General features: G+C 47.8%; 1 protein-coding gene across 1 annotated transcript in view; it reads left to right on the top strand.

The window, feature by feature from the left end:
* The window catches only part of LOC122252161 (uncharacterized), a 53,246-nt gene that overhangs the window by 40,307 nt on the left and 439 nt on the right, over positions 1-12,500 (top strand). The window contains exon 2 of the mRNA XM_043014483.2: positions 6,206-12,500. This exon is cut by the window's right edge and continues 439 nt beyond it. Coding sequence (XP_042870417.2) covers positions 6,206-6,350 — 145 coding nt within the window. The 3' untranslated portion in view covers positions 6,351-12,500. The remainder of the gene's footprint in view (positions 1-6,205) is intronic.

Genomic DNA, 12,500 nt, shown 5'->3' with positions numbered 1-12,500 from the left:
AACGTTTTATCTTGTCTTTTTTCCGTGTGATCTAAGAGTAACAAAATTTAAAGGACAGAGAGAGGATGAGAGAGAATGAGCAGCGGGGGGGGAGGGGGGGATGCAACTTCGAGGGGTGAGTCACAGACTTGAAATTGACTTCTTTTTTTTTAATGTGGGCGTGAACCGTGGGCGTATGCATGCAGATAGCGCCAGGCCTTAAACGTAGGTTGAGGCGCGCACTATATGTTCTCGCATGGGCGTCAGATCCTAGGTTTTCTCACTCCCACCCCTCTTCCACCCCTACCCCTAACACTCGCCTACCCTTACCCCTTCCCCTCCATACCCCTACATGCCCCCCCACCCCTACCCCACCTCCAAAGGGTGTGGGAAAGCGGAAAGTCCGGAATGCAACCATGTGTGCATGTGCTTGCATGGCGGGGGGTGAGAGATTACAAGGGGGGGGGGGGCGCAGTGGGTAGGATGGGAAGGAGGAAGGGGGGTACAATGGTGGGCCCTGTGTGGGCGCGGATGACTCAACGCAGGAGCGGGGGGGGGGAGATTTACATACACGCAGCGTAGATGATGATGATCCTGGCCCAGCTGAGTTGAAGAGGAGGAGGAGGGAGGGAGGGAGGGGAAGGGGGTAGTGGGAAGGAGAATGGGGTAGTGTTAGAGAAAGGAGAAGAGAGTAGGGGAGAGGTGGGGGGCATACGGAGGGAGAAGGGGGTAGGGGAGGCGGAGGGGAAGAGGGAGGAGTAACAAGGGATGTCACAGCAACCCGGATGCACGGGGAGAGGGGGGGGAGGGGGGGGCGTATATGCAAGTAATGGTATCATTATCTTCACTGATAGATGTTTATGCAACTTGTAATTACTCGGGAGATGCAGGTGGCAAATATTTCTTGCCTTCGATCGCGTTTCACTGTCTTCTCTCCTTCCTCTTATATCTCTCCCTCCCTTCCTTTCACCCCCCTCCTTCTCATCATCCTACCATACCCCCTTCCCCCGCCCATTGCAGAGGTGAGGTAGCAAGTGTAAAAGATGTGGTGATTGATGTGGTACCACCTGTATGTTACTGGTGGTGCTGCAGAAGTTGCAGCTTACAGGTGGTGGTGAGAGTTAAAATTGTGACAGAGTCGAAGCCCTATTTCTACGGGTACTTGGAAGCGTGGTGTACAGATGATAGGCGTGGCAGAGGCACCGGGAGAGGAGTGGGGCGACGTGCCATGCCCGCGAAGGCGAGCGGTCAGTCTGCAGGAGACTGGGCGTGGTCAATCGAGAGAGGTGGTCTCAAGAAAGAAGCTACGCTCGACGAACATTGGCAGAACAAAATTCTGTTTTGAAGTACATAGCAACTCAAAAATAGTTCAAATTACATTCACAGTAAAAACGGTTAAAAGGGGACAGGAACGTGCAAAATGCACCTGTGTCGAGGCGGTTATAGCAAGGGGCATAGTCAGTGTTCCGCTCTGGTTGTATGAGCTGAGCAACAGCACGCTAGGAGGAGAGAGAAAAAGGGGAAGGGCGATAATTGTGAGGAGTGAGAGAGAGAGGGAGAGAAAAGTTAACGACCTTTCCGATAGAGGGACGGCGCAGGGCAGAGAGAGAGAGGAAGAAATTTCGAGAGAACCAGAGTGAGAGAGAGCGAGCCAGAGCGAGAGAGGAATAGGTCGGAAAACAACTGAATCACGTTTGTTGACGGAGACTGGGGAGGCGGGATGTCGGTCACAGGGTCGGCGCGGGCGGGAGGGACACCAGGTGCGCGATGAAGGGCGGCTCGGCCGTTGGGGGGAAGGGGGAGGGGCGTGTTTTCTCTTCTCTTGAGGGCGCTTTGTTTTTCTCTGCTTGGCTGTGTTTCGCTTTCTGTGTTTGTTCGGTTTCTCTCTCTCTCTCTCCTCCTTCCTCTCTCCTCCTCCTTCTTTTTTCCTCCTGTCTTCCCCCCATCTCCCTCATTCCTCTCCTCGCGTCCTCTGTTCCTTCCTCTCTTCCTCCTTCCTTCTCATTTCCTTCCTCCTGTCTCTTCTCTCATTCCTTTCCATTCCTCCCTCCTCGCGTCCTCTGTTCCTTCCTCTGATTTCCTCCTCTCCTTCTCTCCCCTCCTCCCATTCCTCCGCTTCCTCATTCTTGGGCAGCCGTCAGCGAGGTGATGGCTCTCCTTAAAAGTTTTCGGCGGTTTTCTTAAAGAGAGACGAGAAAGTTCGGCGCCTCTTCCCTTTCGGGAGGAAATTACTCATTTTTCTTCTCTTCTTTGCTGTTTTTATTTTTTTTAAAGATATCCAATCGAATGTTGTTCGTATCCTCTTCTCTCGTCTCTTTCCTCCCCTCTTCTCTCCTCCTCTTCCCTCTCATCTCCCCCTTTTCCTCCCCTCCCCAACCCTCCTCTCCTCTTCCCTCCCCTCCCCAACCCTTCTCTCCTCTTCCCTCCTCTGCCCTTCACTCCTCTGCCCTCCTCTCCTCTCTTCCGTCAGCAAAATACGCGAAGTAGGCGTGGGCGTCGTGCCAGGCCGGCTTGTATGGGGATGGGCGTGATAGACAACTTCAACTTACGGTCTGTGTCGGTAAGGGGGAGGGGGGAGGGGGCAGTGGATGAGAGGTTAGAGAGACTGGGGAGGGGGGAGGAGGAGGGGAGGGAATCATATTTCGCGCGTCTGCCCAACTTGGAGAATAGTTTTTTTTTGTTTTTTTTTCTTCAACTCTATGATCGAGTAAGCCATGATGTTTTGTCTGTAACAATGGCGCCCATTTTCTTGTTTCTGTGCTTCTCCTGTTTCTTTTTTTTCGTTAGATATTCTTTTTCTTCTTCGTATACCCTTCCCCCCCCCCCCTTTCACCTCTTCCTTTCCCCCCTCTCTTCTTCCCTCATCTTAACCTTCCCTCCCTCCTCCTCCTGTCCCTCTCTCCCTGCCCCCCCCCCTTCTCCTCTCCCATTCTCCCCACCCACCGCTGTCTTCGAGATGCTTCCATGCTCCTTCGTGAGGCGGACCCGGCTCGCCTCTCCCCCCATGAGAAGGCTCCTTGTCTTGAGGACCAGAGGACGCCCACCTTTTCTTCCTTCGTCTCTTCATTTTCTTCTCACTCCGTACCCCTCCTCCTCCTCCTCGTCTTTTCACTTCCCTTTCTCTCTTCCTCCTCCTGTTTTTACTTCCCCTTCTCTCCTCCTCTACTCCTCATTTCCCCTTCTCTCCCCTACACCCCAACTCCATTCTCCCTTCCCCTTTACCCTCCCTTCCTCCTCCTCCGTAGCTCGGATGTTCGCCAGGGGAGAGCGGGGGATAAGGGGAGGAGGAGTGGAAGGGAGCGATTAGAGAGAAGAAGAGAGGAAGGGAAGAGAGAGAAGAGGGTTAAGGGAAAGAAGGGAGGGGTAAAAAGTGGAAGGAGAAGCAAATGGAAGGGAAAGAAAGATAGTAAGAAGAGAAGGAGGAAAATTTAGAGAGAAGAAGGGAAGATAGGGAGAGTGTGAGGGAAGAATGAAGAGTAGGGGAGAGGGAGAGAAAAGGGAAGGGGAGAGAAGGGAGGGAGGGACAAGGGTTCGTCTTTCACACATGGCCTTTGTCATTTAGCCCCGCACTGTTGCCCCTTGAGCATCCAACTCTGTCACGTGACATCTGGAGTGTGTCGTGGGGCGCGATATATGTGTGTGCTTGGGTGTGTGATTGTTTGTTTGTGCATGTAAGTGTGTGTGTGTGTGTGGCGAAGAGCCAGCAACGCCTTTGCCTTCGAGAAGTAGGATCTGAAGCAAAATGGCGCGTTGGTGTGTACACACAAGAAATGCAATTTAAAAAAGACAATAAAAGAGAGCCGAAATAAACCCCAGAGCGCAGGAGCACGCGAGGTAAAGCAGCGACGGGCGGAGCGATGTCGGTGGGAATTTCGTAGCTCGCCGCGGCCGCCATGTTGGAAGGCAAGACAGGGTCGTTGTGAGTTTGTTTATTGTCAGAGGGTCGTGTTGGACGAGGCTGAATGAAAGGAGGGGGGGGGGAGGGGAGGCGAGAAAGTGAGGTTGGGGATTGAACTGGAGGGGAGGAGGGGAGAGGAAGAGGAGAAGGGGAGGGGAGGTGAGGCGAGAAAGTGAGGTAGGTAGAGGTAAAGAGAGGGAGGATGTGGGTGGGGGGGTTGGTAGGTTTTCGTGACTGTGTATATTAACTTAATTAAATATAGTCGAAATTGATGCTAATGCCCGATAATAACGATTAAACCCATTGCAACTATCATATCAATCATGAAAAAGATACTATCAAGTGCGAGAGACGGACGAAAGTTACGCACCCGCTTTTGACTCGTTTTCCCGAGGGGTGGCGGTTATTCTTTGCCTCTGCCCACTCTGCAATGTCTAATTTCTCTTTATTCTGTTAATGCTTCCTCGAACGCATACAAACATACACGCACATCACATGACATCACATCACAAGCATACATTCATTCTTTCACTCACTCACTCACTCATTCACTCATCCTCCTACTGCCGCTCACCCTCTCCCTCCCACTCCCACTTTCCCAGTCACTCTCACACGCGCAAAAAGAAACCGTCCGTGACGCACGCATTAACGCACGCACGCACACACTCACGCGAACACGTGCGCACTACTACTTGCTCTTTTTCCTCGCCGTCGAAACTCTCGCTCGTCTGTTTCGCCGCGCATGTTTCCGCTAATTCCGTTCCTGTGACTTTTTTCCCGTCGCAGCTGGTTGGAGTGGGAGTTCTCGCCGTATGGAGGGACTCTCTCTTTCCTTCTGCTTTGCTCTTGTTTCTCTCGTCTCGTTTTCTCTTGTTTTGTTTTTGTTTTCCTTTTTTTTCTACTCTCCTCTCCTCTCCCTTCCCTCCACCCCCCTCTCCGTGTCTTCGGTCCCTTCCCTCCTCCCTTTCTTCCTTTCCTTCTCCCTTACCCTTCCTCCTCCTCCTCTTCCTCCTCCTCTTCCGCCCTCCCTCCCTTCCCTCCCCCACCTCCTCCCTCCCCCTCTCTCCACCTCTCCCTATTATCTCCCTCCCATTGTTGCAAACTGAATTACACTTATAATTAATTTTAACAAGTTTTTGATCATCGCTTAAGTGCACGTGGTTATGCGATTGCAATAACTGACGGCGATGCGAGAGTAATGTGTGCGTATGGGGTGGGGGTAGGGACGGAAGAGAGGTGGTAGGGAGTTATTGGGGAAGACGTCAGGGTGGAGGGTGGGGAAGAAGGCCACGTAGGGATTTGCGAAGGGAGAAGGATGTGGGGGAGGGTAGAGGGAAGGTTAGTACATGTGGGTGGAGTTGGAGGGAGGAGGGGGAAGTCGGTAGGGGGATGCGGGGAGGGGGTGGGGTGAGGGCACAGCTGCGATCGGCGACACCACAGTTGCCTGACTGACCCGCCAGCCAGCCAGCCAGCCAGCAGCCAGTGCCGCGACGCCGGAGAAAGTGGCACAGATGGCGTCAAAATCCCCGAGGGAAAACAGCTGCCGACCAGAAGATTATTTATGCTGCTTTGCCTCTAACGAATAGACGGGAGGAGGAGGAGGTGGAGGTGGAGAGAAAGAGGGAAGGCAGGAGGGAGGAGGAAAAGAAGAAAGACGAGAGGAGGGAGGATGAAAGAGGAAGATGAGGATAGGATAGAATAGAAGAGAGGAGAAGAAATATTGAGGTAGGACAGCGGATAAAAGGAAGAGGAAGTTCTTCCCCGGTATCCCGTCTCTGATACGGATCCATTTTCCGCTTTCGATGCGCCGGATATGGCGTCTCGCATGGGAATCCGGTCGCTAGAATCTTTTCGCATTTTGTAACTTTTCACCTTTCATATCTCGAGGTAGATAGATGGATAGATATTAAACAGCACCACCCTCCCCATACTTGGAGAAAAAAAAGCGTCACGTGTCCCGGAACAGTTGGGCAATTATTTTCCGTGACGAGCGGCAGCGGCGTCTTCGGCCTTTTGGGTGAAACTGTTATTAAGGTTAGCCACATGGTTTCATAGCCGCCGCCGCCGCCGCCCCCCCTTCCCTCCCCTCTAGCCACCCCAACTCTCCCTCAGTGGAGACGCACACATACACACACGCACACGCACACGCATACATAACCACTCAGTCACTCTTATATTTATGTGAAGTGACTTCCATGTATCTATAGACTGGTTTGATCTGCTCCTTCTTTTATCTGTCCCTCGCCTCATCGTCTCTCCTCCACCATTATAAGCGAGTGACTCCCAATCTTCGGCACACCCTAACGACCTCTGTTCTCTCTCCCGCAGATTCAACTTGGGTCGACCTCCCATCAATCTCCAGCCCCGCCCGACACCTTGGCCCGCACGGAAAACATGCGACGGCGACCGCGACGGTGACGATGACCACGACAACGGTGACGACGACCACGTTCCAATTTGGTCGTTTGTTTGACGTCACCGCTCGCTACCGCCGTCGGGACATGCTGCCTCGGATTGACTCTTGCGTCTTGGGAGGCGAGTCGATGGCGATTATGAAGAAGGAAGAAGAGGAGGAGGAGGAGGAGGAAGAGGAAGAGGAGAGCGTATTAGAAAGAATAATATAGCAGAGAGGTCTTCTCCGCCGATTATCTCTCCCATGGGGGACGCGTGGAAGAGCCACGACGTCTGATCAGAACAGACGAGGGGGAGAAACGCCCACGAACCAACGACTTCCGCAGCGCCGCGACCACCGTGGAGGGAGAACGAGAAGAGGGAAATGACAATCGAATCGACAAAAGCAATTCTCGTCCCATCCAGTCTCTCGTCGTCGCTCGGAGGAAGCAAGAAGCGGCGCCAGAAACGTCATGCACAGCCGCGACGACCCGGAAGAAGCACGACCGCCGCACCATCTGCGAGAAGAAAGTACGACTGTCACTCCAGACACCTGAGGTTCTAAATGATACTTTTTGAAGACGACCGAAAAAAAACTGAGATTTTTTTTATGAAAGGTGTCGTTGGCAAGCAATTTAAAAAAAAAGAAAAGAAATAAAAAAAAGATAATAATGATAAAGAAAAATATAAAATTTGGTGCTGCTTTACACGTTCTCAATCTTTCGTGTGTGTATGTGTCATGGAAACCAACAAGTTGTAGTAGAATGGCCCGTCCGGGACTGTTCTTCCCGGACGAGGCTTGTAGCTAGTTACGGAACAGAAAAACGCTAGTGTGTTAACAAGAGTTCTGAAGAGTTATCGAAAGGGTTGGTTAATGATGGTTACCACCTGAACCAAGTAAGGGTGTTGGCCACCTGGCGAGCTGGACCAGCACCAGCTGTCACAAAAGCTGGTTAAACCTGGAGCGACCCACGATGGAAGAATCATTCATATTATCTTGCTGTAGGATAGTAGAATTATTATTATAACTTTTTTTTTGTCTTTTCTTTTATTCGTCAATGGTATAAAAGTCCACGGGCAGTAGACGCCCATCTTCACTAAGGTACAAAGTTCTAGGAATGTATGAGTTCGCTGCAAATCGTTATTAAATAGCCATCCAGTTCATTGATCAACATTAGTGTAACGTTACTACATTCTAATCATGCGCTGTGTAAATTTTTAAGTAAATAGTATGTATCAATGTGGTGTGTACGCATGTGGGGCACGGGTCAGACTCATCCTTTTCAATTAGGTAGTCCACTTCTATGTGATACATGTGTTCCCGTGGATGAAGCTTGGACATGATGTGTAAAACAGCTACTCAACTTGATCTTTATTATTTACAAACAATCACTTTTATGCCTTTCATGTTTCTTTTTTTTCTATCTCTCTCTGTTTATTGTATTTTATTCGTTTATCTTTTGTTTCCTGAAAATTGATACTGGATATGTTGACGTGAGACGAGTTGAAACTTTCAACTTTTTTTCCTTTTTTTTATTTTTGAAATTTGACTGATTGCATAAAGAAAGAAAGATAAAACATAGTCTTGCTTATCTAGTGATATCATTCTGAATATTATATTGAATACTATTTTGGAATCCAATGTTTTCGAAGTACTGTATTTTTCTATAAGCACAAATGACCAGAGCGCAGGTGGATCACAGCTCCAGTACGTAATAATTTTTACCCAGTTCTATTTAATTAAAAGACACCCAGTGATGTAACTTCTCTGGATGGTCATGAAGTAATGACAAGTGAGTTCTTTTGTATAGAGAATACACTCAGTGTAATTGTGATTATTACTATTATTATCATTATTATTATTATTATATTATTATAATTATTATTGTAACCAGAGTTGTTTTTATAGTCTCCGCTCGCCGAGTTCCCTCGAGAGAGAGAAAACGGCGAGCGGGGAGGAAACTTCTCGAACCGCCATATTGAAAAAAGGTTATTATGGCACAGCACCATTTCTGTGATAACTACGTGGGCCTGCATTCTAATGAGTCCGACTTTATATATACATATATAAAAGAAAATTATCTTCACTGTTCAAAAAATCGAAGAAGAAAAACGTGTAAATTAATGCACAGTAAAAGAATTAAAAAAAAAAAAAGTTTTGATTGAGTCACTGTCACTGGACGTGAATGCAACCGAAGGCTTCAGGAGAATGCAGGTTCAGGAAAATAATAATGAAAAAAATGTCCGCGCATTCGAGCTGTGATCCCTTGGCTCCGCGCCCGCCAGCCCCCGTGAGGAACCGCCAACGCAATCTCAAAATATGAAAAAAAAACTCGTTCGGGGGATGCCATCGGGGCGAGGTCAGGTCCCGGGTAGATGCTGTTACATGATGACCTGTTATATGATAATGGAAGAAAGGGTTAAGAGAAAAAAAAAAAGATGAAAAAAATGTATTTTCTGTGGATTGTGTTGTTACATGATTGCGTGCTGTTATTTTATATATACATATCACGCTGTAGTAGTGTGTTTGAACGCGAGGGAAATATTTGAAATGGAAATGTGGACGAGGACGGCAGGTCAGTCAGATGATTTGACCCCCCCCCCCCTCTGTAAGGCCTCCAGTAGGACTTCCAACCCCGCCCCGCCCGCCCCCCCTCCACATTCTCCCGGGACTCCCTCGCTAGGTCCCGCCCCCACCCCCACCCCCACCCCCTCCCTCCCCATACGAGTTATTGCGGAGAGAGAACGAGAGGTTCCACGGCTGTGGCTGACCATAGTGTAGTCCCCCTTTTTAAAGTAGGCCTCCCACCCTGAGGTTAGTTTAGCGTAGGCCTACCTGTGCCGCGGGATGGAGGGATAGAGGGATGGAGGCGACCCCTTAGCCTGAGCCTCGGTTCGGGCTGTCGATGGAAGGAAAGAGATGAGAGGTGGATGCTTGCGGGAGCGCACGCACGCGCGCACGCACGTCGCGCAGCTCTCGGACACCGGGACCGTTTGCTTCATTGCTTCGACTCATTTTCTTGATTTTGGCGATGTGTTTGTTTTCCATTTTGCTCCTTTCAAGTTTTTTATTTCGTCTTTTATTTTCATTTTGAAGACAAACAAAGTCAAGAAAAAAACGCCATACAGAGGTTGTTTTTCTGCCTCCGAGCTATCAGTCAGCCTGAGCTGGAGAGCTGACGGTAAGGGAAGATGCCAGCGCCTCCGGAGGTGACCTGACGCGTGATCTTTGACCTCTGGGGGGTCGGCGGCATCAGGGGAAGCCCTGGCTGACCTCGTCTTGTCTTAGATTTCATCTCTTTCAAGTTTTCGTCACACGTTTTATGTAGATCTCAAAGAAAGAAGCGATAGTGGAGTGTTTCCTTCATACTGTAATGGGTTTATTAATATAGTCTAAATGTCAATCATTTCTTCATTCAATTCATTCATTATTCATGCCTTCAGATCATAGAACACTTAATCAAGAGACAAAACATTTTGATTATGGAACTTAAACTAAGCGTTCCTCACTCCATCATTTGTCACTATACCAAAAAAAAGTTTCTCTATATATAAAAGTCATAACCAGGGCAGTCATTGAGTCGCCTCTTTGGTGCCTTCAGCTGAGTCATCCTCATTTTCACTTCGTGTTCATCTCCTCTTTAAGAAAAAACAAACAAAAAAACAAAATCCAAAATAAAATAAGAATAAAAAAAGAGGAAGATGTTTTCTTTCTAATCATTTACTAAGTTTTTTTGTGTTGCATATATATTATTTTTTTGAGTTTTATTATCGCAGCCTTCTCTCTCTGTGTATATATATAGCTATTTTTTTTCCTTTTCTTTCCTGGAGGGATTTTCGTGAGTGCATTGCCACAAGAGCTGCGAGTTGGACTTGTAAGAGTAGGAGTGGAGGCTATTGGTCCGAGTTCACAGAAGGGGCCTCCTCTTGACGAACGGTAAGCGGCGAGAAAAAAGGACGGCGGTTTTCCAAAAATATTTGCGTAAGAAAGCAACGCCCCGGGCAACAGTATTAGTGTAAATATTCTATTTTTCTCGAGGAATTTCCGGCAGATCGAAAATGAAAGTGTTCAGTGTTTATAGTCCGTAGTGAATGTAAGAATATTGTCTCGGAAGAGTTTCAATTATTGTTTTTTTTATCAAACTTTTATTTGTTTGCTTAACTTTTTTTAATATTTTGGATTGAGGATGTTATACGAAGAGGGACAAAGAGAGAATGATGATAGGTGGATGGATTGATGCAAGCCAAGAGAATGTGGATGTGGAAAATGGAGGGAAACTGGCCCCAAGATATGTGGATTGATACCCCCAAAGACAAAAGTACGAAAAGGTGGATGAGAGTGAGAGAAAGAGAGATGTGGCGCCCATATGTTTCTGTGGGCGTGAGGACTCCGGAAGTCGCTAGATATGTGAATATGTTGGTTTGTTTCTTTTTTTTTGTTTTAGTTAGCGTCGTGTGCGATGAAGCATGGTGATAGAGAGGTGGTATTTTAAGCGTACAAGGTAGGATTGGAGAAAAAAAAACACACGATAAAACGAGAGAAAAGAAGGAAGAGGAGAATGAGAGCGGAGTCGAAAGAATAGTACGTGGACAGCCTAATCCCGATCCTTCCATCCCACGATTTTTCCCCTTCTTACAAGTGTATATAAATGCTGTACCTTTTTTTTCCTCGAAGTATAAACGCCAGTATGTTGGTCGTTAGGGTAGGGTATCCTATTTATTTGTTGACATACTCGACCTTACATGGTTTGCTCATGATTCTTTCATTAGCTTTTCCAGAAATGTAGAATATGCCTTTTTTGATTGCAGAGGCGGGAGGAGCAATGCATAATGGACTTTCTCTTAAATTTAAAAAAAAATGGGGACCAAAAAAATAGAAAAAAAGGCTATAAAGCTCTTTTTGTCACATTATTTATATACTGTTTTTTCATACATATATATATCTATATTATTATTATTATTTTCCGTCGGCATCATTTTGGGCAGATCTTGTTTCCTTCAGTGTTAAGCACAGATGACCTATGTTGCACTGGTCACTGCTGTGTGATGCTCCGCCCACTGACGCAGCCCGGGCAAGGTCAGGCAAGGTCAGATTTTATGTATAGACTTGTCTTAGAGAGAGAGAGAGGTAGTCTCTGTGTATGTTGGGGAGAGAGGGAGGGAGGGGGGCGGGGAGGGGGAGGAGATGAGTGGAGAATTTGGATGGTGGTGGTGGTGGTAGGGGGGGAAGTACCACTAACCCCCCCCCCCCACACACACACACACACTCTTTAACTCCATACCACATGGCTCTCACTTGACAGCTGACCCAAGGACACGGTAGAGGTGACCTGATTAGTGCCACAATTATGCAAGACAAGAAGAGGCGCTTGTGCAGGCTTGACTGTGTGGGTGTATTTGTGTGTGTTTATGTTGGTGTGTGTACCAGGGTTATTGATAGAGGAGTGTGGTGGTACACCTCCCAATGTTAATTAAAGATAAGTAACCCTTTACAAAAAGTCACACACGTACACATACATACACGCATATGTCAATCATCCTATAGCCGTATCTTGATTCAATACTGTGTTCGCGGGTGATTCCTGCAAGAAAAGAGGCCGGTAGAAGGGGTAAGGGCCACCCCCACTCACCCCCACCCTCCCAGCTCCTTCCCCTCTCTTCCCCTCATTTTATTTCCTCTCTCGTAGTCGTAAATAAAATAGAGGGCCGAGCCACGCGCGCACACACAGCGAGGTAACCCGTGTGGAGAGAAGCCCCTGTTGGTATTGGTGGTGGTGGTGGTGTCAGGCAAGCAGGCAGGCAAGCAACCAAGCACTGTTGGGTGCGTTGGTAACGCTTCTGTCCGCGGTGTCACTGTGGTTGACACAAGGCGAGCGCAGTGTTTGTGTGTTTGTGTGTGTGTGTGTGTGTGAGTGTGTGAGAGAGAGAGAGAGAGAGAGAGAGAGAGAACGATGCATGCTAAGGTCGAGCTGACCACTGTGCACTAGCAATTCCTTTGCCGTGATGCAAATGATTTCTGCCATACATTTTGTCGAATGTGTATGGTTGTCTCAGGATATCAAACTTCTTTATCATAACCATCTTGTATTCTGGATATAAATGCTATGTAAAGTGTTAGTATAATAATGTAAAATGCTTAAAAATTATAAATAAATAAAAAAAAGTAGAAAAATGGTTAAAATACACAGTTCATATATTTTTGCTTTACAGTTGAGGGCATAGAGGGATTTAG

This window comes from Penaeus japonicus, unplaced genomic scaffold (assembly GCF_977035675.1).
Source record: "Penaeus japonicus unplaced genomic scaffold, GWHDUDI00000001_assembly GWHDUDI00000004, whole genome shotgun sequence".
In the NCBI taxonomy this organism is placed as follows: Eukaryota; Metazoa; Arthropoda; class Malacostraca; order Decapoda; family Penaeidae; genus Penaeus; species Penaeus japonicus.
The sequence above is the reverse complement of the archived record's forward strand: the minus strand, read 5'-3'. Positions and strand labels throughout refer to the sequence as shown.